The 27,498-nt window shown below is 40.0% G+C and overlaps 1 protein-coding gene across 1 annotated transcript; it reads right to left on the bottom strand.

Annotated features, from left to right (window-relative positions):
• Positions 1-405: 405 nt before the first annotated feature.
• On the bottom strand, positions 406-24,702 carry fndc5b (fibronectin type III domain containing 5b). Its single transcript, XM_034161423.1, has 6 exons — positions 24,656-24,702; positions 20,371-20,489; positions 18,902-19,100; positions 8,201-8,290; positions 1,996-2,188; positions 406-445 (listed from the first exon to the last, which is right to left on the bottom strand). The coding sequence occupies exons 1-5, from the start codon at positions 24,687-24,689 to the stop codon at positions 2,049-2,051; spliced, it is 582 nt and encodes a 193-aa protein (XP_034017314.1). The 5' UTR covers positions 24,690-24,702; the 3' UTR covers positions 406-445; positions 1,996-2,048.
• Positions 24,703-27,498: the final 2,796 nt, after the last annotated feature.

Consider the following 27,498-nt stretch of genomic DNA (forward strand, 5'->3'; position numbering starts at 1 on the left):
AGTGGCGGGTCTTCCAATAGGAAAACAAGGAGGTGCTGAGATTGGTGTGTGCTCGTTTTGGCCATTTTGTCAACAGAGGTACAAACCTGTAACAGAAACACTCAGATGTTCATCACTCGATCCCACTGATGAAGACCGATCGGGACGTATGAATGTAGCAGGTCTTACTGAGAAAAACTATGTCCCCCTCCGGCTTCGACCGATGGTCATTTTGTTTTTGAGGCTGGAGGATTCCGCTCTTGTTGAGTCCGTCAGATCTGCGCACTGAACAGGGAGGCTACAAGTTCTCTACAACAGTCCGCTTTTGGCCACCACTGAAGTTCACGTAGCTTTGTCCTCAACAGACAGCCTTTGACTGAGTTCAAAATTGGGTGCAGATTTGAGTAGATCAGAGTTTCTGTAATGTTAATGATTTCTGAGAATGGCTTTCTATTGGTCTCAGGGCCTGAAGGAAACACATGTAGGAGACACAAAGGATAGTAAAAGGACCAAAAAGTTAAATAATGCACAGACGTACCTACTTCATATTGCTGAACAACTTTAAGTGGAAAAAAAAAGTCAAATCACAATTGTGGGATAGGAGCCAATCAAAATTTTGACTCACTGGTTGCAATGTTGAGAAATGTTGGTTTCCCAGAATGCAAAAGATGGAGAGCCACACCCTGATTTTTCTGGGTCAGGCTCAAAACCTTTCAATCGCCCCTTGTATCTACATGGGAGTTGGCCCTCTTATGGAGGCCACCATGTTGATACAGTAGCCCAAATAGGACATATAGGGCAGTGCAGTCTCATTTGAACCCCGACGTGATATCGCCATATTTGACCACTTCTGGGGACAGCCGGCGTTGCCGACCGAACACGACAGAGAATCCCTGGGCAGAGTGTGGGAGTTTCAGCACAAACCATTCAGCCCCACTCTGTAAACATAAAAGCATATTCGCTGTCACCTGGCAGACCTGCCGGTTTAAGATGTGCCGGTTTAAAATGGTTTCCGCTGAAACCCTCAACCTCCGAATGGTTTGTGCCGACACTCCCACACTCCACCCGGGGATTAGTGTCCCACAAACAGCGTCACATCTAGGGGGAGAACACGGGGGGTGACAGTCTAGTGTTTAAAACATTGGGCTTGAGAGCAGAGGATCCTTGGTTCAAATCCCAACCTGACCGGAAAATCACTACGGTCCTTAATCCCGTAGTTTCTCCCGGTGTGTAGTGGGCGCCTTGCATGGCAAAAGCCTCACATTAGGGTGAATGTGAGGCATTGATGTGTAAAGCACTTTGAGCATCTGATGCAGATGAAAAAGCGCTATGTAAATGCAGTCCATTTAACAGAAAAATGGTGTACTGTTTTGTTTTCAACTGCAATCACCGAAGTAGTCCTGAAAAGTGGAGGTTTTTTTTGGTTCCCAGTTGAAGGGAAGACGAGGCAAATGGGAGAGGTCATGTCAGTAAATGTTAGCCTACACAGGTAACCAGAGTAGATCCGTTCTCTCGCCTGCACAACCGCCTCGACACGCATGTCCACATCATCACTTTTGCTTTGCATTTTCACTTTGTTTGCATGTAATTCGCCCAAAAACCTCAGAGAAAGTGCCGTGTTTCTGTCCCCAGAAGTAGAGAAATTACATCATATGCATCATATTTTACCCCTTTAGCACCCGCCCTCAAACAAGACTGCACTGCCCAATTACTCTGCCTTTTGCATTTTTCAGCACGGCTTTAAGACTGAAGGAAACAGAAGAGGAATCTGTGCTTGCTAGTTCAGGCTAACAAGTTTGAGAACTCTTATTTTGAAATGGTGTATCATCCATATTGCTTATCATAGAGAATGCTACTGCGCATGAATCCCCATCACCAAAGAAGTGAAAATGCAAAACAAAATCGTGGCCGGGGACTGTATAATGCAAAGTGCAACATCATCACTAGATGGCAGTAATCCTTCACACTGTAGATTTAAGTATTGGAATGATTTGTTGAGTAACTCTTGTTCCTCACCTGTCCTGAGGTTAGAGGAGTTGGTTATTGCAGAAGGTGATGCCAAGCTGGTCTTAGACGTTACTGCGCAGTAGCCCACCCTGTGGGTGCTCTGGAGTACTGCACTCTGAGGAGTTCTTGGCTTTGTCCTTGTTGTTGTTGGGCTCATTGTCTTTTATGATGTCATACTGGCGACAAAACAAGGCAATCACCCCTGACAGGAAGGAGCAAACAGGAGAATGTGATAATTATGCTATTAGACTGATGCTAGTTATTAATTCTCTTTACCCCCTTGTGTTTTTCCTGCCTTCAGGCGTCATCATTATGTGGTGTACAGGAACGTCAAGAGGTGTGTGATTTCTGCACTAATCTGCTAGATGAGAAACTCAAATTTCCCTGTGGACGCTGTTCTTCATTTGTTTAATAATGACTGCAAATGATGTAGTGAATAAAGCATAAAAATATGGAGGGCAGGTTTGACAGCATCAAAATAAAATAAATAAATAAAATGTTCATTAGCTGAGAGGTTACAGCACTGTGTTGCCAAATCTTGAGCAACTTCAAATAGATTAATGCTGATGCTATTTTCACTCTGTAAGCTGCTACTTTGCCCCCTTTAAGTTTGATTAATGCTGTATGTATTTACGGTACACATTTTTGGGGCAGGAGCATCACATTATTCTATTTTCAGGCTTTTTTAGTCTTATAGTCTATATATGGTTGCAAGATGTCATCCCGTGGGGTCAAAATGATCATGAACGGTGAACAAAAATCCCAGAACTACACGGAGGGACCTGATGAATGACCTGCAGAGAGCTGGGACCAAAATAACAAAGGCTACACACTACACAGAGAGGGACTCAAATCCTGCAGTGCCAGGTGTGTCCCCCTGCTTAAGACATGACATGTCCAGGCCCATCTGAAGTTTGCCAGAGAGCATATCTATGATCCAGAAGAGGATTGGGATAATATCATGTGGTCAGAACTTTTTGGTAAAAACTCAACTCGTGTTTGGAGGAAGAAGAATGCTGAGTTGCATTCCAAGAACACCATACCTACGTGAAGTATGGGGGTGGAAACATCATGCTTTGGGGCTGTTTTTCTGCAAAGGGGACAAGACGACTGATCCGTGTTAAGGGAAGAATGAAAGGGGCCATGTATCATGAGATTTTAAGCCAAAACCTCCTTCCATCAGTGAGAGCATTGAAGATGCAATGTGGCTGGGTCTTCCAGCATGACAATGATCCCAAACACACCGCTCGGGCAATGAAGGAGTGGCTCCGTAAAAAGCATTTCAAGGTCCTGGAGTGGCAGAGTCAGTCTCCAGACCTCAACCCCATAGAAAATTTGTTGAGGGAGTTGAAAGTCCGTGTTGCCCAGCGGCAGCCCCAAAACATCACTGCTCTAGAGGAGATCTGCATGGAGGAATGGGCCAAAATACCAGCTACAGTGTGTGCAAACCTGGTGAAGACTTACAGAAAATGTTTGACCTCTGTCATTGCCAAGAAAGATTATGTTACAAAGTATTGAGTTGAACTTTTATTATTGACCAAATACTTATTTTCCATCATAATTTACAAATAAACTCTTTAAAAATCCTACAATGTGATTTCCTGGATTTTTTTTTCATTTTGTCTCTCATAGTTGAAGTGTACCTATGATGAAAATTACAGACCTCTTTCTAAGTAGGAGAACTTGTACAATCAGGGACTGACTAAATACTTTTTTGCCCCAATGTATATATACATAAAGTCTAGTTCCAGTTGTTAATTGGTAAATACAATAAAGCAGAACTGACTTGAGCCAAGACATACAGTTTGCACCGAAATGCATAGAAGGCGATATGAGTTTGATGTTATAGAGCCACGTGAAGCCTGCCTTCATTCATAAGAGATGAAAACATGTCAGAGCAGAGGGATGGATGCAGAGAGAGAGAGAGAAACATGGAGCAAACCGGAGTAAAGAGAATAATTCATGATGGCGGAGTGTGTGGAGGGTGGATGAATCTGGTCCAAACAGGCTTCTGTCTTGTGTTCTGCTTATGTCAGCTTGCACTCATCTGATTGCTGCAATACCACAGAGGCAAGACGGGATATCCCAGCATGCCTCACAGTCCCAATTACAGCTACAACAACAACAACCCATCCTTCACCTCCTTCATGTTTGAGTTTTTCACTATCCTGCATTAGTTTTTCTCCCCTTTTTTTGCAATTTGGTTGCTCAGTTTGAAGAGTGTTACTTTGTGTGTACGTAAGTGCACCCGCTGTCTGTAAACGTCACTCCTCCTCGCTCTCACGCTCATCGATAATTGGAGCGGGAGAAGCGGGCCTTGCGCTGTGACCGTATACGCTATATACAGTATTTGGGCCTTATTTGTCTCTAATTATACTGATAAAGTGGGTTAGGAAGAAGAAGTACTTCTGTGTGTAACCTGTGAAACTTTGCTGAGATGCACAAAAGAAAAAGAGCAACTTATAATGAGGGGTTTGTTGCATGTGAACGTGTTGTGTTCAGGCTCATTATGTAATGCACCAGTTGAGGGTTTTCAGTTTGTTAGGATGAATAACATAATACTCCTCTTCGTCAGACAAATCAATTTTCTGTGTCCAGATGAGCGTTAATATGTTCTGCCTCTTCGACTGAACTGCAGCTCCACAGACCAAGAAGGTGATTATCGCCCTGATTAGACCGAATACTGATTGACGTCACGCTTTCATTAACATCAAATTGATTACTATTGTAACATGTGATTCAGACCTTCTGCAGATGTTAAGAACTAAATGGGAAAGCTGTCATAGGTTCCACACTAACGTAATTATACTCGTCATAAAAGAGTTTAATGACAGACTGGTGTAATATTAACCATTAAAGGAGAGCTCTGGTCATTTACAACCTTGGCTCTATTTTTAGGGGTTTTTGGGGTCATCTTTTCACTTTGGACAAAAATTAGAATTTTGATCAGCACATCGGCTAGTTTATCAACAATTTTTAAAAGTAATTGTTTGATTGGCATCTTGAGGATTTTAAAACTAATAAATTATTTCCTGAAGCAGTTGTTTCATTTGGTGTTTCAAGCATTTCAAACCAGTGAATCATTTTTTAAGCACAATTCATTTAAAATTTGAGTTAATCTAGACTGTGAACAATTTTCTAAAGTAGCTGCCTCATTAACGATTTTCATTATTTTAAAAAAAGTGTCTAATTTTCGCAAGCAATTGTATGATTTTTTTGTGCATTTGCATCTGCAAAACAGTGAATCTTTTTGTGAAGCACGTGAAAGTTGCTGTTTCATTTACTATTCTAATAATTTTAAAATAAATTAAAATAAATTCTAATATATATATATATATATATATATATATATATATATATATATATATATATATATATATATATTATGGCAGGGGTGGTGGCCAAGTGGTTAATGCACTTGGTTTCAGTTTGGAAGGTTCCGGGTTCAAATCCCACCCCTGCCACATTTCTCCATGTAATGTGGAGTTGCGTCAGGAAGGGCATCCGGCGTAAAACCTGTGCCAATTCAACATGCAGATCCACCTTGGATTTGCTGTGGCGACCCCAAGTGCAAACAAGGGAGCAGCCGAAGGGACTTACTAGGGTTTTGTTTATTTATTTATTTTAGCATTTCCATGAATACATTTTTATTTAAGAAGTCATTCTTTTAAATTTCAAACATTTTAAAAACTGTGAACAATTTTCTAAGTAATAATTTCATTTATTGTTTTGACGATTTTAAAACATTTAATAAATTTTTAAAGCATTTTTTTGTTTAATTTAGAGGGTATTTTTCCCAAAAGAGTGATTTTTTTAAAAGAAGCCATTCTTTATACATTTCAAGCTTCAAAATTGTGAACAATTTTCTAAAGTAACTGTTTAATTTACTATTTTAAGAACTTTAAAACAGCAAATTATTTTCTGAATTGCTTCATTTAGCTTTGTTTTTTCCCCATAGGGTTTCTGTGGAGAACTGAAGGAGCCATGTTGGCAGCGTTTATTGGACTACATCACAATGAATCCACAAATTGATAAATAGGTGGCGCAAAAGACATCTGAACATACCTTTATCTTCATGTCCAAACTCTTTAATATAACAGGCTAACCCTCATTTTGGGTGTTTATTAAATCATATATTTGGGGAAAAATCACCCCCGTACAGTTGTCACACAGCAGGAAACAACAACCCCTGGCAGAAATTATGGAATCACCGGCCTCGGAGGATGTTCATTCAGTTGTTTAATTTTGTAGAAAAAAAGCAGATCACAGACATGACACAAAACTAAAGTCATTTCAAATGGCAACTTTCTGGCTTTAAGAAACACTATAAGAAATCAGGAAAAAAAAATTGTGGCAGTCAGTAACGGTTACTTTTTAGACCAAGCAGAGGGAAAAAAATATGGAATCACTCAATTCTGAGGAAAAAATTATGGAATCATGAAAAACAAAAGAACGCTCCAACACATCATTAGTATTTTGTTGCACCACCTCTGGCTTTTATAACAGCTTGCAGTCTCTGAGGCATGGACTTAATGAGTGACAAACAGTACTCTTCATCAATCTGGCTCCAACTTTCTCTGATTGCTGTCGCCAGATCAGCTTTGCAGGTTGGAGCCTTGTCATGGACCATTTTCTTCAACTTCCACTAAAGATTTTCAATTGGATTAAGATCCGGACTATTTGCAGGCCATGACATTGACCCTATGTGTCTTTTTGCAAGGAATGTTTTCACAATTTTTGCTCTATGGCAAGATGCATTATCATCTTGAAAAATGATTTCATCATCTCCAAACATCCTTTCAATTGATGGGATAAGAAAAGTGTCCAAAATATCAACGTAAACTTGTGCATTTATTGATGATGTAATGACAGCCATCTCCCCAGTGCCTTTACCTGACATGCAGCCCCATATCATCAATGACTGTGGAAATTTACATGTACTCTTCAGGCAGTCATCTTTATAAATTTCATTGGAACGGCACCAAACAAAAGTTCCAGCATCATCACCTTGCCCAATGCAGTTTTGAGATTCATCACTGAATATGACTTTCATCCAGTCATCCACAGTCCACGGTTGCTTTTCCTTAGCCCATTGTAACCTTGTTTTTTTCTGTTTAGGTGTTAATGATGGCTTTCGTTTAGCTTTTCTGTATGTAAATCCCATTTCCTTTAGGCGGTTTCTTACAGTTCGGTCACAGATGTTGACTCCAGTTTCCTCCCATTCGTTCCTCATTTGTTTTGTTGTGCATTTTCGATTTTTGAGACATATTGCTTTAAGTTTTCTGTCTTGACGCTTTGATGTCTTCCTTGGTCTACCAGTATGTTTGCCTTTAACAACCTTCCCATGTTGTTTGTATTTGGTCCAGAGTTTAGACACAGCTGACTGTGAACAACCAGCATCTTTTGCAACATTGCGTGATGATTTACCCTCTTTTAAGAGTTTGATAATCCTCTCCTTTGTTTCAATTGACATGTCTCGTGTTGGAGCCATGATTCATGTCAGTCCACTTGGTGCAACAGCTCTCCAAGGTGTGATCACTCCTTTTTAGATGCAGACTAATGAGCAGATCTGATTTGATGCAGGTGTTAGTTTTGGGGATGAAAATTTACAGGGTGATTCCATAATTTATTCCTCAGAATTGAGTGAGTCCATATTTTTTTTCCCTCTGCTTGGTCTAAAAAAGTAACCGTTACTGACTGCCACAATTATTTTTCCCGATTTCTTATAGTCTTTCTTAAAGCCAGAAAGTTGCCATTTGAAATGACTTTAGTTTTGTGTCATGTCTGTGATCTGCTTTTTTTCTACAAAATTAAACAACTGAATGAACATCCTCTGAGGCCGGTGATTCCATAATTATTGCCAGGGGTTGTATATACAGACCAAAACCAGGCTGTAAAACACATTTAATTATGCTCTAAAGTTGAACATGGATTTCAATGAAAACTTGCTGGTCTCAAGTCAAAGAAATGCAACTTCTTCTGGGTGGGCTTCATCTGAAACCACTGAAGTGTAACGCTTAGTTGAGACTATCAAAAACCTTGCTTCTGACATCACAATCTGTGGAATATGGGATACTATTACAAAGTAGTTGGGCAATGTAAGGAATTCTGACTCAGAATTAGCCAATTCTATTCTTTCAGTGAGATTTCAGACCAAGATTTTCCCAGAAGACAGTGGCTCCTATAAAGACAGAGTGACGAGGAGTAATTTTACCTGCCCACATGACGAGCACCACGACAATAATGATGAGCTCTCCCGCCCGTAGCTGGGCCGCCTGACCGACCTCCTTCATCGTCACCTCATCTGTAGAGACAAAGACACAGAGAACAAACACCAGTCTTAAAGTGTGATTTCCTCACTGTGACCTAAGTGAGACAGCAGGTCTACAGAGAAGACCGTTTGTCCTGCTGATGGTGCTCCGGCACCTGAAGCAGTCTGGACATTAAAGAGTCCAGACATCCTGGACTACAGTGTCCAGACATCCAGAGTCCAGACATCCTGGAGTACAGTGTCCCACTCTACAGGTTTCACTCCATATTTGTCCTTGAGAAACTCTGTGTTCCTCTTCCAGCCATGGTCACTTTACCTGTTTTAGAACTGAAGACTGTTTTGTTTTCACCTATATCTTCGAGGTCATGTGGACACATTTTACTAAAACGAATTTGTTTTAACAGCACTTAAAGTACAGTAACACCGGTGCCAATGTCAGCGATGCCTACAATATATTAATATTAAGATATTCTGGCAGTGTCCATTGAAAATATAAAATTGTAATAAAATTTTATGGTTTTTACTCCCGCCAAGACTGAACTATTTCATCAAAATTAATGGACATCCATTTGTGAAATGACTTCTTTCACAACATCATAAAAAAGTCTAATAAACACGGTGACTCAGTTGGTGGAGCCGAGAACTCCCAATCAAAGGCTTGGAATCCCAGTTGGAGCCAAGTGTTGAAGTGACCTGAGCAAGACACTCAATACCAAAATTGTTCAATCTTGGAGTTCAACAACTCCACATGAAGGGCAAAAAGAACATCGAGTAACAAGAATAAAAGGCTAAATAGATTTCGGTTTCTGTTGGAGGTCAAGTTTAAACTTTCACCATATTTTATAATTATCAGTACGTCTGTTTTTGTGTAACTGCGCTAATGATCAGAGAATCCACTCAAATAAGATACAAGAAAATGATAATCTCACTAGAGTAGGAATAATGATAATATTAATAACAAGCGCAATCAGAGATTTCTGATGTCTACCCATTTGAATCCAGATCACCTCCAAAATGCAGTGGAGCCTTCCATGACCTAATATCTATCTGTGGTGCAAATTTGGTGAGAATCCATTAATTAGTTTTGACATAATCCGTCAAAGCCTGTATAAAGGGAATCTTGATCCAGAATCCGGATCTGGATCACCTCCAAAATTGAATGGTTTCTTCCATACCCTAATATGTATCTGTGGTGAAAATTTTGTCAAAATCCATGCAGTAGTTTTGCCGTAATCCTACTAAAAGACAGACAGACAAATAAATAAATGCCGATGATTTTATTACTTCCTTGGCGGACGTAATAATAATGATGATGATGATGATGATGATGATGACCTTTAGGCATTTGCTACAGATGACAATCAACATTTGGAGCTCCTCAAAATAGACAAGACCTTCAGTAACAACATCTGAATGATGACTGAACTAAAAAAATAATGCACTAAGGCAGTCTTCAAAGTGAGGCACTCTTAAAACCATCCAGGATTTGAAATGAGAACTTGACATTAAGATCAAAGAGCTGTCGGACCGTCGGTGATAAGTACCCGTGGCAATACTGTGATGGGGTTGTGATCACATCATTTTTGCCACGTGTGTGAGAGAAGCATAAAAGAGGCAGCCTGAAACAGCCAGAGGCAGCTGGTAAAAAAAAAACTTGACACGAAGTGTATAAGAAGAGGCTAAATAACTCAGATGTGTAATCCCAAATGGTACATCTGTGGCTGAGCAGCTCGGGACTCAAAGAACAGACAGAGGGACTAATTATAGCAGCCCGAGATTAAAGCTTTGCCATCAGCATTCTGAATCCTCCATAATGCACTGAAAGCTACAATTCTTATGGGTCATTTGACCATAGAGTGTCAGGATGGCAAGTACTACGAGGTACTGATTATAGACAAAGAAATGACAGTGTAGCAGCGTAGATCCACTGGAGATATTTACAATATCAAGACTGATGCAGACACAAACACACGGTACAAAGACAGTGACAGTAGTAGAGGATCATGATGTTACTATCCACTCAGACGGTTAGGCAACAAGGGAGGAGACTAGGGATGGGTATTGATAAGATTTTATCGTTATCAATACCATTATCAATTCTGCTTTAAATCCGATTCCTTATCAATTCCCTTATCGATACCTCTTGTGAATTTTTTGTGTACTAAAAGTAGGCTTTACAGGTTTTCTATGTCAACAACATTTTATTGAGTCTTAATGTGAAAATGGTCACTGGATCCTTAAAGTCTGGACATAAATAAACTCTACACGGTGGATCCTTGATCTCTGGACATAAACAGAAATAAACAAAATCTGTAGTTTTTGTCAAAAGCATTTCCTTTCAGACATTATTGGCTTGAATGTCTTCTGAGCTGAGCTCTTACAGCTGGCTGTGCTGCACGTCAGGATGTAATTCATAAAGAATGCAGGACGTATCATTGTGGGAGGAAAAAAAAAACATTTTAGTCAATTGTAGTTTATTGTCTGTATTACAAGTTATTAATTCCGACAGAACTCTGTCTCGGCAGAGAGCCACGCAGCGTTTGGAGCTGTGCCTACGGAACAGACAACGATTCTCGTTTCTTGACTGCAACAAGACAAGAGTCCAAGTTAGTGACTTTAATCCACACAAAAGTGACTCATGATTGACATATTTTAACGGCTTTGAGAGGAGTTAAGAAGTGGACTTGGCGCTTCTGAAGAGCAATGAATCAAAGAACCAATGAGCCAGCAGAACGAAGCATTGCTTCATTGGTTCACGTTTCAAAGTGGAGTTTCCCGACAAAAACCCTCAAAAACAACGGCCGCTCTGAAGGACTGATAAGGGAAGACTATTGATATCGGTGAATCGAATCATTTCTTAACGATACTCAAAAAGAACCGGTTCTCGATACCTGACCCTAGAGGAGACGGTGCAAGTTTTCCTTGCAACCAGTTGCTTTCGCAGGTGTAACTAATGACCTCCTGACCTGAACTTAAACATGTGGTCATCTCTGAAATGACCTGCTGAGGTGATTGGGAGCAAGGGAAACCTGCTCTGTCTCAGCCCTTCATGGCACACTGTTGCCCAACATGACAATCTATACAAATCGAGGTGAACACACCCTGGAGACCATGGATAAAAGTACCAAAGAGAAGTCTTGTTGCTGGGTGCATTCTCAGGTGGCTAATCACACCAGTTCTTGCAAATGTATGTAAGTGAAGGGACTCATGGACAAAGGTGGTGCTGTTTTCCCAGCCCTTTGCATGTTGCATCTTCAGACTTACGCCTTTGAAGACTACTGGGCAGTTCTAAGAAAGGGTCTCCCAGTTTTCATGGTCAATGCCAAAGTCTTTCATTGAGGCTTTTAGTGTTTCTTTATGTTTCTTGTTCTCCGTGTGACTGAGGTCCAACTATGAGATCTCCATACAGGATGAAGTTGGGGAGATGCTCAGACATTCCCAACACGTCCAGCCTGGCACAGTTACGTCTTTTGTAACATTATGAATATGCTAGCCAAACCTGACTGTTCCAGAATCTCTCTGTCTGAGATCCTGTCTTAACATTTTACCTTCAGTTAAGCTTCACTGTGTGAGACAGCCCATGTCTTGGATGTGTGCGCGACAATTGGGAGGAAACTGCAAGAATATTACCACCCAGATCATCCACATATACTTTGCATTAATTATTCAAATTTTATTGGAAAATAAAAGAAACGACCAAAAATCCACAAACCAGCAACTGAAAGCAGTATTTGGTCATTTTATTTGACAGTACGGTTTATGCTTCAAACATCAGTTCTTATGGGTTCGGATTTGGTCGTCATCCTGTTATACATTTCCACTTGCGACTCGGGGAAGATTTTATATTTATTGTCTGAATTAGACGAGGTCATTGGTGTATTTGATCCGTCTTGCTGTCAGTTCTGCTGTTGCTATGGTGATTCCTCTGAGCTGAAATCTGGAGTTTGGCAGAGGAAAGGTTAGACGGTTCTAATATTAGCAGCTTCCATGTCACACGTTCGATGGACAGCATTCTGAATCTGATGAAGCAGGAAAGTTGCCGCCCAACTGTTTGGAGCAGATGTTGAACATCGATCTCTAGACTGAGGTATTTTATGCACAGATCCTTCTGAAAGACAAGACAATAGATGACTGCTGGGTAACTGCAAAGTCATTTTTGTGGCCGAGAGGATGTCTTCTTAAGGAGTGTGAAGCTGGCTTCATTTAGGGCGTTGAAGGAGATATGGGCCATTTGTTTTCCAGGTACAAGCACAAAGTGGAACATTATATCTGTGCAGAGTATTTGGAAGTTTTCTGACACATCTGCTGTTTTAGTTCAAACTGCATCAGGGGTTTTATTCACACACACACACACACACACACACACACACACACACACACACACACACACACACACACACACACACACACACACGTGTGTGTGTGTGTACACTGAAAAAGAGAATAGTTGAACCAACAAAAAAGCATTACAGTTGGTAAAACCTGAATGAATTAAGTTGTTTGAACTTGTTTGAAGTTAGATCAGCTCGAACTTAAGGTCCAACAACTTAATTCATTCAGGTTTTACCAATTATATATATATATATATATATATATATATATATATATATATATATATATATATATATATATATATATATATTGGAATGGCCACGGCTCCATGATGTGGTGTGATGTCCAGCAGCCCTTCAGTTCTGTGATGTCCAGCAGCCCTTCAGTTCTGTGCGTCTTTTGATTTGACCATAGTAAGTCCCTTTGGCTGTTCCCTTGACTTTATCTTGCATGACATCCTTCTCCTCCATCCTCCTGCATGCAAGGTAGGTTGGAGCCAGAAGGCATCATATAACGTCCATTGTGGTCCTCAATTTAAAAACAAAACAAAACATGAAATGCCTAAGTTCAGATCATAAGGACATGAGACCAGTGCCGCTGTGTGCATGGCCAGGGCTGCAGCAGAGCCAGGTCTGCTGGATGCACTTAGCCAATTCCAGAAGCAGCTGTTCCTCTCCGATCATCTCCGCTATTTTGGTGTGCTCCCAGTGCAGCTCATGTATGGCTCCCACGGCAATGACACGAATTGCGTTTCTCAGACTTTGCTGCTTCATATTTTTTCCCCTCATGTTTGTATTGTATGAAGGAAAAATATAAGCATTTATAAGTTTGAATCGTCTTCTTAAGGTCTAGAGGTAACCTTAATTCAAGAAGAGAGTGATTTTAGCACTTCTGCTTTAATAGCAATCAAGCTGCTGTTAAAAAATCAGTAAAAATGTTCATGTGTTCATGTGACTTTTCCTCACTCACACATTCTCCTGCGCTGATGATATATGATACCGACATGAGGATAACTGATCATTCTGTGCTCGGGCCTAAATACAGTACAAATTGGGGTTTTTTGTTAAAGCTATTTTTTATAATGCCGGTAAAGCTTTTTGCACGTCATTAAAATGCATCTGATCACGCTGCACAATAATCTAGAAACAATGTGAATCGCTACAATAAAAACTGAAGCAGCACAATTTCCAAAACCCAATATTTATGTTAATTGCCAAAACCTTTGACCATGACTGTGATCTACAATTTACGTCATATATTACACTACTTTTATGATCCCAAGGTATTTGGTAAACCCATTTATAACAGCAAAATAGATCAACCTCATGAATAAATGTGTATTCTGAACTGCTGTGAAAGCTGAACATTTTGATATTCAACACTCGGGCATGATACAAAAATAAAGCACCATTCAAGTGGAATTACTGAAGGTTTGGTAAAATTGAGAAAATACCCTTAGACACCCCCCCCAGAGGGTTAAAGACAGTGGCAGTTACCACTCCCACTGCTTGATTATTAATGAGGTGACTTTCTACAACCACCCCTTTGTGTGCAATTGGTGGATAAGCACTGGCACCAATGGGGAGGGTCTATTAGTCCTAGGGTCCACTCACATTGCACGTCATCACACAATTTCTATGAGGAGTGCAAAGATGGTCGATGGCTGGCTCGAAAGTCAGCAGAGTTAACTTTTCAGCAAACAAAGTAAGTTTCTATCTCATATCATTAAAAAGTTATTTATAATTTAGTAAAGCTTGGTCTTAGCCGTCGTATATGATGGCGTCGGCCCCAGAGGGTTAAAGCTCACAAATAAATGTAATACTTTCAAATAGCTAACAAACCAGATTCAGTTTTGTTCAATTTACAAAAATAAAACACATGATTCTGTTCACATACAATATTAATCACCTTTAATTGTACTCTTGTCTATAAATTTGTTGAATTGAAAATCAACAAATAATGGTAATTCACCATAATTAAATGTTTTTTTTTAATTGTGACACTTTTGTAACATCACTTAACCTACTTTTGTGCAACATATAGCCTACCATAAATGTAAAAACAACTTCAACATGCTCTCCTTAATACTAGGACTTGGATTATTGTTTGTACATTAGCAGGGACAATAAATAAAAGATATTTCTAGTTATTTTAGAGAACGCACTAAAAGCTTAAGCGACCTGCAACAGCAACTTTGTCAGAGTTTTAGAGACTAAATTAAAGGCCGAAATGTTCCAGCAATAAAAAAATTGTATTTTCCTGCTGATTGAAAAGCTGAAGTCAAAGCATTTTGATGTATAATAGATTGCTGCAGTGCTTTCAGGGTTACTCATATAGTATGTGCGGTTATTGCATTATGAGCCGATGCACACAGACGGATAGATTACCAGCAAGACAGAAACATAAGCAGACAGGCTGAAACACCAACAGGATGTGTGCTGGTTGCATTGTGCCTGCAGATACTAAATGGTGTCGGGATAATTAATACCTGCTTAGAGGGGAGGAGAGCAGTAATGGCTGGCAGATTTAATCAGGACAGCTAGCCAACGCTTCTGCATACACACAGACGAGATCATCAAAAACAGAGCGAACGCAATGAATTTGCCTGACAATATCAAGGCACACCCTCCTTCTTCAAATGCCCTCACACGGCCTAGAAAAAATAACAAATATTCTTACACAAATGGTGCTAAAAACTATAAGATATGAACTCATGGAGGTGACTGGATGTGCAACATGTCACAAAACACAAGGTTTGGATCTGATCGCTGTTTGTAGTTAGGGATCAGATCAAAAAGGGAGACAAATATAAAAATGGTAAATGGACTGCATTTATATAGCGCTTTTCCATCTGCATCAGACGCTCAAAGCGCTTTACAATAATGCCTCACATTCACCCCGATGTCAGGGTGCTGCCATACAAGGTGCTCACCACACACTGGGAGCACCTAGGCGATTAAGGACCAGATGGAAAAGATGGAAAAGCGCGATATAAATGCAGTCCATTTACCATTTTACCATTTATCCTCTGGTCTCAAGCCCAACGCTTAAGCACTCGACCATCACCTCCCCTTATATAACTTTGGTTTCCATTCTTTAGAGCAGTTAAAGAACAATGAAAATAAGGAATATTTGCCCACAAGCCTGAATGAAAAGAAGGTGTCTAATATTTAAATTTTTAAAATAAAAAAGAACTCTCTCTCTCTTTCTATGTATTAACACTGCTCAGATGCATCGAGATGGAACATGGTTTGTGTCAACCTGATCTCACGCAAAGTTTGTCATACTATCATGAAATTGAGTACATGTTTGCGGTTATTGTTAAGGTTAGTGTTAAAATTAGTAGTAGTAGTAGTAGTAATAATAATAATAATACATTTTATTTATAATGCACCTTTCATTAATAAAAATCTCAAAGTGCTACAGGAAAAAAAATCAGACCAAGGATAAACAAGAGAATAAAAACAGAAAATCTAAAGATAAAAACACTCAGCAGAATAGAATAAAACCAAAATAAAATAATAAAATTGAATAAAAAGACTAAAATGCAACAGACTGGAATTATTGAGACCTGTGATAGGCCTGTCTAGGTACGCCTTGAGGTTTTTTTCGTAGTGATCGAAGGTTGACTGTGTCACAAAATGTATCACAAAAATAAAAAAAACAAGAGACAAGGCTGGTTTGTGTCTGAATGATAACAAACTGAGCGACCTTTCTGTTGCACTTTGCGTGATGTGAGATCCAGGGTTTTTTTTTATTTTTTATTTTTAGCATTACAACTGCAGGATAACTTGGCCTTTGGGTGTCGTTAACTTCATCATCTTAGCCCAAACTAACCACAAGAGGAATTACTGACACCTTTGATTTCTGGCACAGTACTTTAAGACAGACAGAACTGTTTTTAACGGTGGATGTTTTTACAGTGTATATCACAGCTAAACCCATCATTGAATTCTTGACAGGCTCCCAGGTGAGGATGCTTCCCGGGAATACACTGCTCTGATATCTCCTGTTTCCTTTCTTATCACCTAACTGCTGATAAGCCGTGTTTTTTTTTTTTTTATGTATTTCCCTTTGAAGTAGCTGTTCTTTGTGGTGTAACCTCTCAAAAATTCTTGAAAGGGTAGTTGTAAAACAGCTAACTGATCATCTGCAGAGGAATGGTCTATTTGAAGAGTTTCAGTCAGGTTTCAGAATTCATCATAGTACAGAAACAGCATTAGTGAAGGTTACAAATGATCTTCTTATGGCCTCAGACAGTGGACTCATCTCTGTGCTTGTTCTGTTAGACCTCAGTGCTGCTTTTGATACTGTTGACCATAAAATTTTATTACAGAGATTAGAGCATGTCATAGGTATTAAAGGCATTGCACTGCGGTGGTTTGAATCATATTTATCTAATAGATTACAATTTGTTCATGTAAATGGGGAATCTTCTTCACAGACTAAGGTTAATTATGGAGTTCCACAAGGTTCTGTGCTAGGACCAATTTTATTCACTTTATACATGCTTCCCTTAGGCAGTATTATTAGACACCATTACTTAAATTTTCATTGTTACGCAGATGATACCCAGCTTTATCTGTCCATGAAGCCAGAGGACACACACCAATTAGCTAAACTGCAGGATTGTCTTACAAACATAAAGACATGGATGACCTCTAATTTCCTGCTTTTAAACTCAGATAAAACTGAAGTTATTGTACTTGGCCCCACAAATCTTAGAAACATGGTGTCTAACCAGATCCTTACTCTGGATGGCATTACCCTGACCTCTAGTAATACTGTGAGAAATCATGGAGTCATTTTTGATCAGGATATGTCATTCAAAGTGCATATTAAACAAATATGTAGGACTGCTTTTTTGCATTTGCGCAATATCTCTAAAATTAGAAAGGTCTTGTCTCAGAGTGACGCTGAAAAACTAATTCATGCATTTATTTCCTCTAGGGAGCAGGGGTGGTGGCCAAGTGGTTAATGCACTTGGTTTCAGTTCAGAAGGTTCCGGGTTCAAATCCCACCCCTGCCACATTTCTCCATGTAATGTGGAGTTGCGTCAGGAAGGGAATCCGGCGTAAAATTTGTGCCAATTCAACAAGCAGATCCACCTTGGATTTGCTGTGGTGACCCCGAGTGCAAACAAGGGAGCAGCCGAAGGGACTTTTATTTCCTCTAGGGTGGACTATTGTAATTCATTATTATCAGGTTGTCCTAAAAGTTCCCTGAAAAGCCTTCAGTTAATTTAAAATGCTGCAGCTAGAGTACTAACGGGGACTAGAAGGAGAGAGCATATCTCATCCATATTGGCTTCTCTTCATTGGCTTCCTGTTAATTCTAGAATAGAATTTAAAATTCTTCTTCTTACTTATAAGGTTTTGAATAATCAGGTCCCATCTTATCTTAGGGACCTCATAGTACCATATCACCCCAATAGAGCACTTCGCTCTCAGACTGCAGGCTTACTTGTAGTTCCTAGGGTTTGTAAGAGTAGAATGGGAGGCAGAGCCTTCAGCTTTCAGGCTCCTCTCCTGTGGAACCAGCTCCCAATTTACATCAGGGAGACAGACACCCTCTCTACTTTTAAGATTAGGCTTAAAACTTTCCTTTTTGCTAAAGCTTATAGTTAGGGCTGGATCAGGTGACCCTGAACCATCCCTTAGTTATGCTGCTATAGAATTAGACTGCTGGGGGGTTTCCCATGATGCACCCAGTGTTTCTTTTTATTCACCTCTTTTTGCTCTGTATGCACCACTCTGCATTTAATCATTAGTGATTGATCTCTGCTCCCCTCCACAGCATGTCTTTTTTCTGGTTCTCTCCCTCAGCCCCAACCAGTCCCAGCAGAAGACTGCCCCTCCCTGAGCCTGGTTCTGCTGGAGGTTTCTTCCTGTTAAAAGGGAGTTTTTCCTTCCCACTGTCGCCAAGTGCTTGCTCACAGGGGGTTGTTTTGACCGTTGGGGTTTTTCCGTAATTATTGTATGGCCTCGCCTTACAATATAAAGCGCCTTGGGGCAACTGTTTGTTGTGATTTGGCGCTATATAAATAAAATTGATTTGATTTGATTTGATAACCGGGATGGACATGATAAAACTGGGCGCGCTGCTCGCCGCTCCAGATAACAGCATCCTCTGCGTTTGAGAATGAGAACAAAACGCTGTACAGGAGGTGGAGAAGTTCTCAAAGAAAGAGCAGATTCTGTATTCTTTCTTGACTCCACCAGTTGACTGACAGAAGCAACTAGTGGAGTCAACCCACCACCACTTCTCACCATTTCCTGGAATTCAAATGAAGCTCGTGACTGGTGTCCTCACCTGGACTTTTGGAAGCCAGTTTCTCGGACTCTTTGGGCGTTCTGAAGAGGACAGGTTCGCTGGGGGGGCTGCTGCCTCCCATACTGATGCTTTGAACGTGGACGATGTACTCCGTGTCCTCGTCCAGATCCCACAAAGCGCAGGAGCGTGTGGTGGTGTTCACCTCCTGTATGAACCTCAGCATGCGCACGTCCTTCTTCTGCAGTCAAGTGAGGAACAGGAGAGAAATCAGGGCCGAGAGTCTGAGGCAGGAACAAAAGCAGACTTTATAATGTGATACTTTATTGATTTCTTTTTTGTTTTTTTTCTTTTTTTCTTCTTGGCATCGTCTCAGCAGAGCCTCCACAGCTCAGGGTTAAAACGACATATATATAAAAAACTACCTTAAGACTGACAGAAACTAAGCTGAATTGCAAATTTTACTTTAACTGTCACAGCTTCATCCCACTTGCTGAAAGCAAAGGATTTCAACTTGTTCTCAACTTTGACTGGATGCATCCTTTATTAAAATGTAGATTTATGTATGAAACTCTGATTAAAAAAAAGAAAAAAAAATACCCAGTTATCCTGCTGGCTATCCCCCCTTGTGAAACTCCAACACACTGCTTTCTGGTTGGAGCTGATATACGGTGCAAAATGCAAACATGCGCCTCTTGGTTGGTGTGTGGGGGGTGGGGTGGGGGTGGCACCTAAAATAAAGCTTCCTTGGAATTTTCTGCTCTCTAATTAAAGTTTAGAGAAAACCAGCCCATAAACTTTCCACTAGAATTTCACACTGTTTTACGGTTGGGGTTGATCACTCGGGTCAATTAGCTCCTGTTGGAGCAACATCAAGCGTCCTTAGTGGCACTTTAATTGAACAAGCGAGTAGAGAAAACCGTTTCCATTTGAAACAACGTGTCAACAAAATAATCACACGTCCAAAATACAACTAATCTGACTCAGTTGCAGTTGCATAATTGATCTGAGTCTTTAAAATTCCAGATTGTTTTCTGTTGGATGATTTGGTTACTTTGTTTGTTATCATAATTCAGCCCAATCCCAATACTCTATTGAGATTGGGCCTTACTCAAAATTTTAAGGACTGATTTTCACCAAACATGATGGAGGGACGGGGTATGGGCCAGGAAAGAATTTGAGCAGATCCACATGCAAGGGTATGACCAAAAATGTTCTTCCCCATTGATCAACCTTTGGTCTGTGCCAATAGGCCATTCAATGTGAATTCTATTTATTTGGTTGAGCTTCAACCTCCACCAGGAGGCAATTCATCCTCCTCCATCTTTCTGGTCAACTTTAAACCATTTCTAGGAAGGAGGTCCTTCAACTTCAACAAGGAGAATTGATGAAATGGGGGGGGGGGGGGATTCTTCTGGATCTGTTCCTGAAGAGGAGGACCATACCACACTGCCTGACCATACACATGCATGTGCTTCCATTCCATTCAACATCTCAAGTTCCAAAAGCACCTGCTGGGTGATGGCAAATCCAATGACAGGATCTCCCTCCAAGATTTCCCATGTGACCAACGCAGAGTTGACTTCAATCTCTTTAATAGTCACATTGAGCGGCGCTGACAGCAGGGTGTCTGACACACAGAAAAGACACGGCAAGAGACAATAATAAAATTAATATTCTGCAATTTAAGCTTCTAACATACAGAAAAATAGATCATCTGAACATAAATATTCCCCTTCTGAGGACTCCGTCTCTGTACCTATCATTGGACTCCATGTTCTATAAATGATTTGTACCTCCTTGTCGAACACCTACTCTTCTCCTCCCACAAACTAATCCTTCTCCTTTCATTAATAACAGGCCTAATTAACCACATGCAGGTCTCCTGTTGTTCCTCTTCAAAAGCTTTTCCAACTCATCTGACACAACACAACATTTTCATGTTGTTGCTTCTTGCACAGCTTCCTAACTTTGATCATGCATTTAGCAAAGATTTTATGCTACTAATCTGAGTGAGTGAGTGAGTGAGTGAGTGAGTGAGTGAGTGAGTGAGTGAGTGAGTGAGTGAGTGAGTGAGTGAGTGAGTGAGTGAGTGAGTGAGTGAGTGAGTGAGTGAGTGAGTGAGTGAGTGAGTGGAGTGTAACCACATTCTTTCAGACATGATAACTCCAGAACTAAGAGCACCAGGATGTTGTCATTTATTGTGTCACATGTTGGTATGTAAGAGATGATGTGATTAACATCTGATCAATGTTTGCATTGGGTAACATGTTTGAATACTGACTGACCGATTTTAAAAACACTTATTATGAATGCTGCTGGTTACAGAAGTACAAGCTGCTGCCTGCCTGTCTTGTCTTCTGTTTGGACACACTGGCTAGTGGCTTGTGATACCTGGTTATGACAGACAACAACAGAGATTAATATAGGAAAACAAAATATCATGATACCCAAACTATGTCAGTGCTGAAAATAGATCTGAGGATGTCTGTGCAACATATTACACGTCAAGTTTACTCAAACACTAAAGGAGCCGTCAAGAATTGTTGATGGGTGGCGAGTTCTTAAAAAGCTGAAAATCTTGGTGGTACCATGATGATTCCTGCTCAATGGACTACTTCCAGGTGTTGGTACAAAGAGGTCCTGACTACTTTATGACCTCACTAAGAGGCTGCCATGAAGCTACACAATGGATGCATGAAAGGGACAGACCTCTACACACATCTGTTAGAGACAGTAATGGTCAACAAAGATGTAGCCAAGACTGTTCATTCCACCACTTCCAACGTGTAGTCTCAAAATGGTACGAGAAGGCGTGAGTTCTCAAGGAGTTCCTGACAAATACATTCCAGCTTGGTAGGGTGATAGCAGAATGGGATGGTGAATGACTTGTGGAGGTGATGGTCTAGTGGTTAAGGTGTTGGGCTTGAGACCAGAGGATCCTTGATTCAAATCCCAACCTGACCGGAAAATCGCTAAGGGCCCCTGGGCAAGGTCCTTAATCCCCAAGTTGCTCCCGGTGTGTAGTGAGCACCTTGTATGGCAGCACCTTCACATCGGGGTGAATGTGAGGCATTATTGTAAAGCGCTTTGAGTGTCTGATGCAGATGGAAAAGTGCTATATAAATGCAGTCCATTTACCATTTACCATTTGTGTGTGTGTGTGTGTGTGGGGGGGGGGGGGGGGGGGGGGGGGGTTAAACTTCACCATGTTGGATGTTGAAATTGGTGGGACAGTACGATTAAAGATTAACCATGGAAAAATTCAAGACAGGTCACTGACTTCCCAGAACATCAGCAACTTCCCATCACAAGTCATTAACATCAAGAATAGAGTCCATTCCAGCACCTACTGTCCTGTGGGGTATTGTTGCAGTTCTGGTTTGGGTTGTAAATGTCTTTTTAGTTCTTAAGTAATGCCATCATTTAATTTAATATCACAATTTAGTAGTATCGGCACAAAAGTAAGGGCAGTGCAGCTGTTTAGTGGCACAAAGCAGAGAAAATCTACAGTGTGTGTGTGTGTGTGTGTGTGTGTGTGTGTGTGTGTGTGTGTGTGTGTGTGTGTGTGTGTGTGTGTGTGTGTGTGTGTGTGTGTGTGTGTGTGTGTGGGTGGGTGTGTGTGTTCACACGTCCAGTGGAATGTGTGTTTGTGTGTAATCTGAGACTAGTTCAAGGTCTTCAATGATCAGAGTCAGCGCTCTATTTCCCAAGAGACCCATTTCTAAAAGCAATGTAGGAGTCAGACCTTGACATTGCATTGGCAGAACACAATCACAGACACACGGACGCACACATACACACACACGCACACACACACACGGACGCACACACACACACACACACGGACGCACACACACACACACACACACGCACACGCACACACACACACGGACGCACACACACACGGACGCACACACACACACACACACACACGGACGCACACACACACACGCACACACACACACACACGCACACACACACACACACACACGGACGCACACACACACACACACATACGGACGCACACACACACACACGCACACACACACACAGACGCACACACACACACACGCACACACACACACAGACGCACACACGCACACACACACACACACACACACGGACGCACACACACACACACACACAGGGACGCACACACACACACGCACACACACACACACGCACACACACACACACACGGACGCACACACACACACACACATACGGACGCACACACACACACGCACACACACACACACGGATGCACACACACACACACACACGCACGCACACATGCACATTTCTCCACTCAGACTCAGAATAAGTCGATGTGTGAATATCAGAACAATTCAAGTTTTAATCAACGTCTAATTACCAATAAATAAAACACCATCAGTGGGATGCAGAATGTTATTTACTGTTCAGTGGGTAAAAACATTTGTGCAGTAATGTAGATGTTTTTCCTTATGAATGTCAGATGGCGTCAGTTGAAATGTAACATTTTCCGAGTTGTGTTCTGGGATGGAAAATGAAGCATTTGCATATATTATTGTTGTAATAGAACATTTTATTGCAAATGCTACATTTGAAATACTCACACGGTGACACTAAATGATTTGTTTTAATGTAACTGGTCTTATAAAGAGCAGATTTTTCTCTTGTTTCACCAAACACAAGCGTTCGACAACACCACTCCCCCCCCACACACACCCCAGTGCGTGCGCACACACACACACACACACACACACACACACACACACACACACACACACACACACACACACACACACACACACACACACACAAGCAATATGACTGACTGTGTCTCTGCATTTCTCCCATTAACATCAAATTTAATGAGTCCAATTTTCTTTTCCTGTTGGAGAATTTTGTTCTTTACTCTTAGAATCCTTTGACCGACACGGCTAGTAGGAAGTAGCATTGACCAGGCAATGCCTGTGGCTATCAGAAACTCTCCCTCTGATATCATAAACTTCAAACAAATAGTTCTACAATGAAATCAATATAATAAAAAGGTCCATTGTGGAAACACAGAGAGATCAGCATCCATTCTGAAGCCATTTGCTTTGCTGCAGAATCACTAAATTACTTCCTAATAGTATGTTCATCTCCAGCCCCAGGAAGCCAAATATCAAATCTCTTGAGGTTGACATAAATCCAACATAATCTTATCACCACAATTTGGGTTTTTCCAAAGGATATCTGTCATCTTTCTTCTTCAACACCGAGATCTTTTACACTTGAAATAAATGTTTTGCCTCAATACATTTAATAGATTTTTTTTTATCTAACCTTAACCACAACCACCCCCCACCCCGGATCCCTCTGCATCACTTTTCATTTTGTGCTCCCATCACGGAATGTCCAAAACAGCCCCAAGATATATTCGCCACATTTTATAGTGCAGTCAAACAGAACAGAATCAGATATGAATGTAGAATATGCAGATCGCCAATAAACAGTAAAAACAAATGAAAAAAGAACAGCTGCCAGTATAAAAAACAAGGCATCTGCTCCATTTCCAGTTTTATCACAACTGTTTGTTTTCAAAATGAGAAATACTTACAAGTATGAAATGTTCACTAAATATAATACTTGTTGAACGTGAGAGCAGTCATTCTTTTTTGGTTGGTCAAAGCAGGAATATAGAAAGTCACTGTTAGTTACATGTTTCGTGTTAAATAACAACTACAGTATTTTAATTTTTATTTCTTTGGCAACTTTAGTCATATTATAATATTGTTAGCAATCAAGCCTGTGTGCTGTACTCACCTTGGATAACTGTGTTGTATGAGAGCAATCCCATTTTCCAAAAAATTGCTGAAAAGGAAATACATGAGTATCAATGGGGCGGCTGAAGTAGACTTTGAAATGAACTGAAAATATAGCTTTGCTTTCTTCTACAATCCCTGGCAATAATTATGGAATCACCGGCCTCAGAGGATGTTCATTCAGTTGTTTAATTTTGTAGAAAAAAAAAGCAGATCACAGACATGACACAAAACTAAAGTCATTTCAAATGGCAACTTTCTGGCTTTAAGAAACACTATACGAAATCAGGAAAAAAATTGTGGCAGTCAGTAACGGTTACTTTTTTAGACCAAGCAGAGGAAAAAAAATATGGACTCACTCAATTCTGAGGAATAAATTATGGAATCACCCTTTAATTTTTAATCCCCAAAACTAACACCTGCATCAAATCAGATCTGCTCATTAGTCTGCATCTAAAAAGGAGTGATCACACCTTGGAGAGCTGTTGCACCAAGTGGACTGACATGAATCATGGCTCCAACATGAGAGATGTCAATTGAAACAAAGGAGAGGATTATCAAACTCTTAAAAGAGAGTAAATCATCACGCAATGTTGCAAAAGATGTTGGTTGTTCACAGTCAGCTGTGTCTAAACTCTGGACCAAATATGAACAACATGGGAAGGTTGTTAAAGGCAAACATACTGGTAGACCAAGGAAGACATCAAAGCGTCAAGACAGAAAACTTAAAGCAATATGTCTCAAAAATCGAAAATGCACAACAAAACAAATGAAGAACGAATGGGAGGAAACTGGAGTCAACGTCTGTGACCGAACTGTAAGAAACCGCCTAAAGGAAATGGGATTTACATACAGAAAAGCTAAATGAAAGCCATCATTAACACCTAAACAGAAAAAAACAAGGTTACAATGGGCTAAGGAAAAGCAATCGTGGACTGTGGATGAGTGGATGAAAGTCATATTCAGTGATGAATCTCGAATCTGCATTGGGCAAGGTGATGATGCTGGAACTTTTGTTTGGTGCTGTTCCAATGAGATTTATAAAGATGACTGCCTGAAGAGAACATGTAAATTTCCACAGTCATTGATGATATGGGGTTGCATGTCAGGTAAAGGCACTGGGGAGATGGCTGTCATTACGTCATCAATAAATGCACAAGTTTACGTTGATATTTTGGACACTTTTCTTATCCCATCAATTGAAAGGATGTTTGGAGATGATGAAATCATTTTTCAAGATGATAATGCATCTTGCCATAGAGCAAAAACTGTGAAAACATTCCTTGCAAAAAGACACATAGGGTCAATGTCATGGCCTGCAAATAGTCCGGATCTTAATCCAATTGAAAATCTTTGGTGGAAGTTGAAGAAAATGGTCCATGACAAGGCTCCAACCTGCAAAGCTGATCTGGCAACAGCAATCAGAGAAAGTTGGAGCCAGATTGATGAAGAGTACTGTTTGTCACTCATTAAGTCCATGCCTCAGAGACTGCAAGCTGTTATAAAAGCCAGAGGTGGTGCAACAAAATACTAGTGATGTGTTGGAGCGTTCTTTTGTTTTTCATGATTCCATAATTTTTTCCTCAGAATTGAGTGATTCCATATTTTTTTCCCTCTGCTTGGTCTAAAAAAGTAACCGTTACTGACTGCCACAATTTTTTTTCCTGATTTCTTATAGTGTTTGTTATGACTTTAGTTTTGTGTCATGTCTGTGATCTGCTTTTGTTTCTACAAAATTAAATAACTGAATGAACATCCTCCGAGGCCGGTGATTCCATAATTTTTGCCAGGGGTTGTAATTTAAAATTGGGCAGTACAATTTTTAACCCATTCTTCAGTTTTATGATTACTTACAGCATCTATTACCAAGGATATTAATATATATTTGTATGTGTTAATATATGTAATACATATAATTTCTATTGGAGAGTCAGTATCTACTTTTATTGTTTATTGTTTAATAAAATGTTGGGGCAAAAAGTATAGTAGTTGGTTTGGTTAATAATAATAATAATAATAATAATAATAATAATAATAATAATAATAATAATAATATCACTTCTGCTTTAGCCACATAGCATACAAGAAAGGCACACAATGTAGTTTCTGTAGGACATTTATACAGCATTGCTTGATTTTCATTGTATTCTATATTTTTGCTATGTTCAATGTTATTAATAAAATGTAGAAAATACTGACAATGCAAGGCCAGTATGCAACATCATCAATGAACAAAGTGAGAGGAGCTAAAGTCTAAAACTGATAGGGTTGATATGAAATGGTACATTTTAAAAAGTATGCCAAACTCGCCATTTTTCTTCAGACACTGTAGCCCAATGTACCAATAATTTAGCTAACTTTATCCCAGATTAATTTGAGAAGTATTGTTTCCACCATGGCTTTAGCTGAATTTTAAATAAAATATGTTATAATAACTTGTAAAATTTTATTTATAAAGCAATTTCAGGTTTAAAAAAATCAAAGTGTTTAAAAAAATCAAAACATAGCACTAAAAAGAATGATCTAACAACCAAAGGAACAAATTAAAAACCAAAAACACACACATCATACAAGCCAACAAATTCAAACAATTTTTATGAATAGTAATTATGCAAAGGAGAAAACAAATGTTTTGAAAGTGAAATTTCTAGCATCTGCAGGCAAACTGTTTCCCAGTGTAGGCGCATAACACAAAGGCTCTATAATAGACTGCAGAATTCAAGAACACAAAGTAAACCTGCTTTTTGAGAATGCAGAGCACAAGCTGGTACGTAAGGTTTAGCAGTTCCTTAATATTAGAGCGTGTACAACCAGTTTGTAAGTCAAAAACAAAACCTTAAAATC

Source organism: Thalassophryne amazonica, chromosome 20 (genome assembly GCF_902500255.1).
Source record: "Thalassophryne amazonica chromosome 20, fThaAma1.1, whole genome shotgun sequence".
Classification (NCBI taxonomy): domain Eukaryota; kingdom Metazoa; phylum Chordata; class Actinopteri; order Batrachoidiformes; family Batrachoididae; genus Thalassophryne; species Thalassophryne amazonica.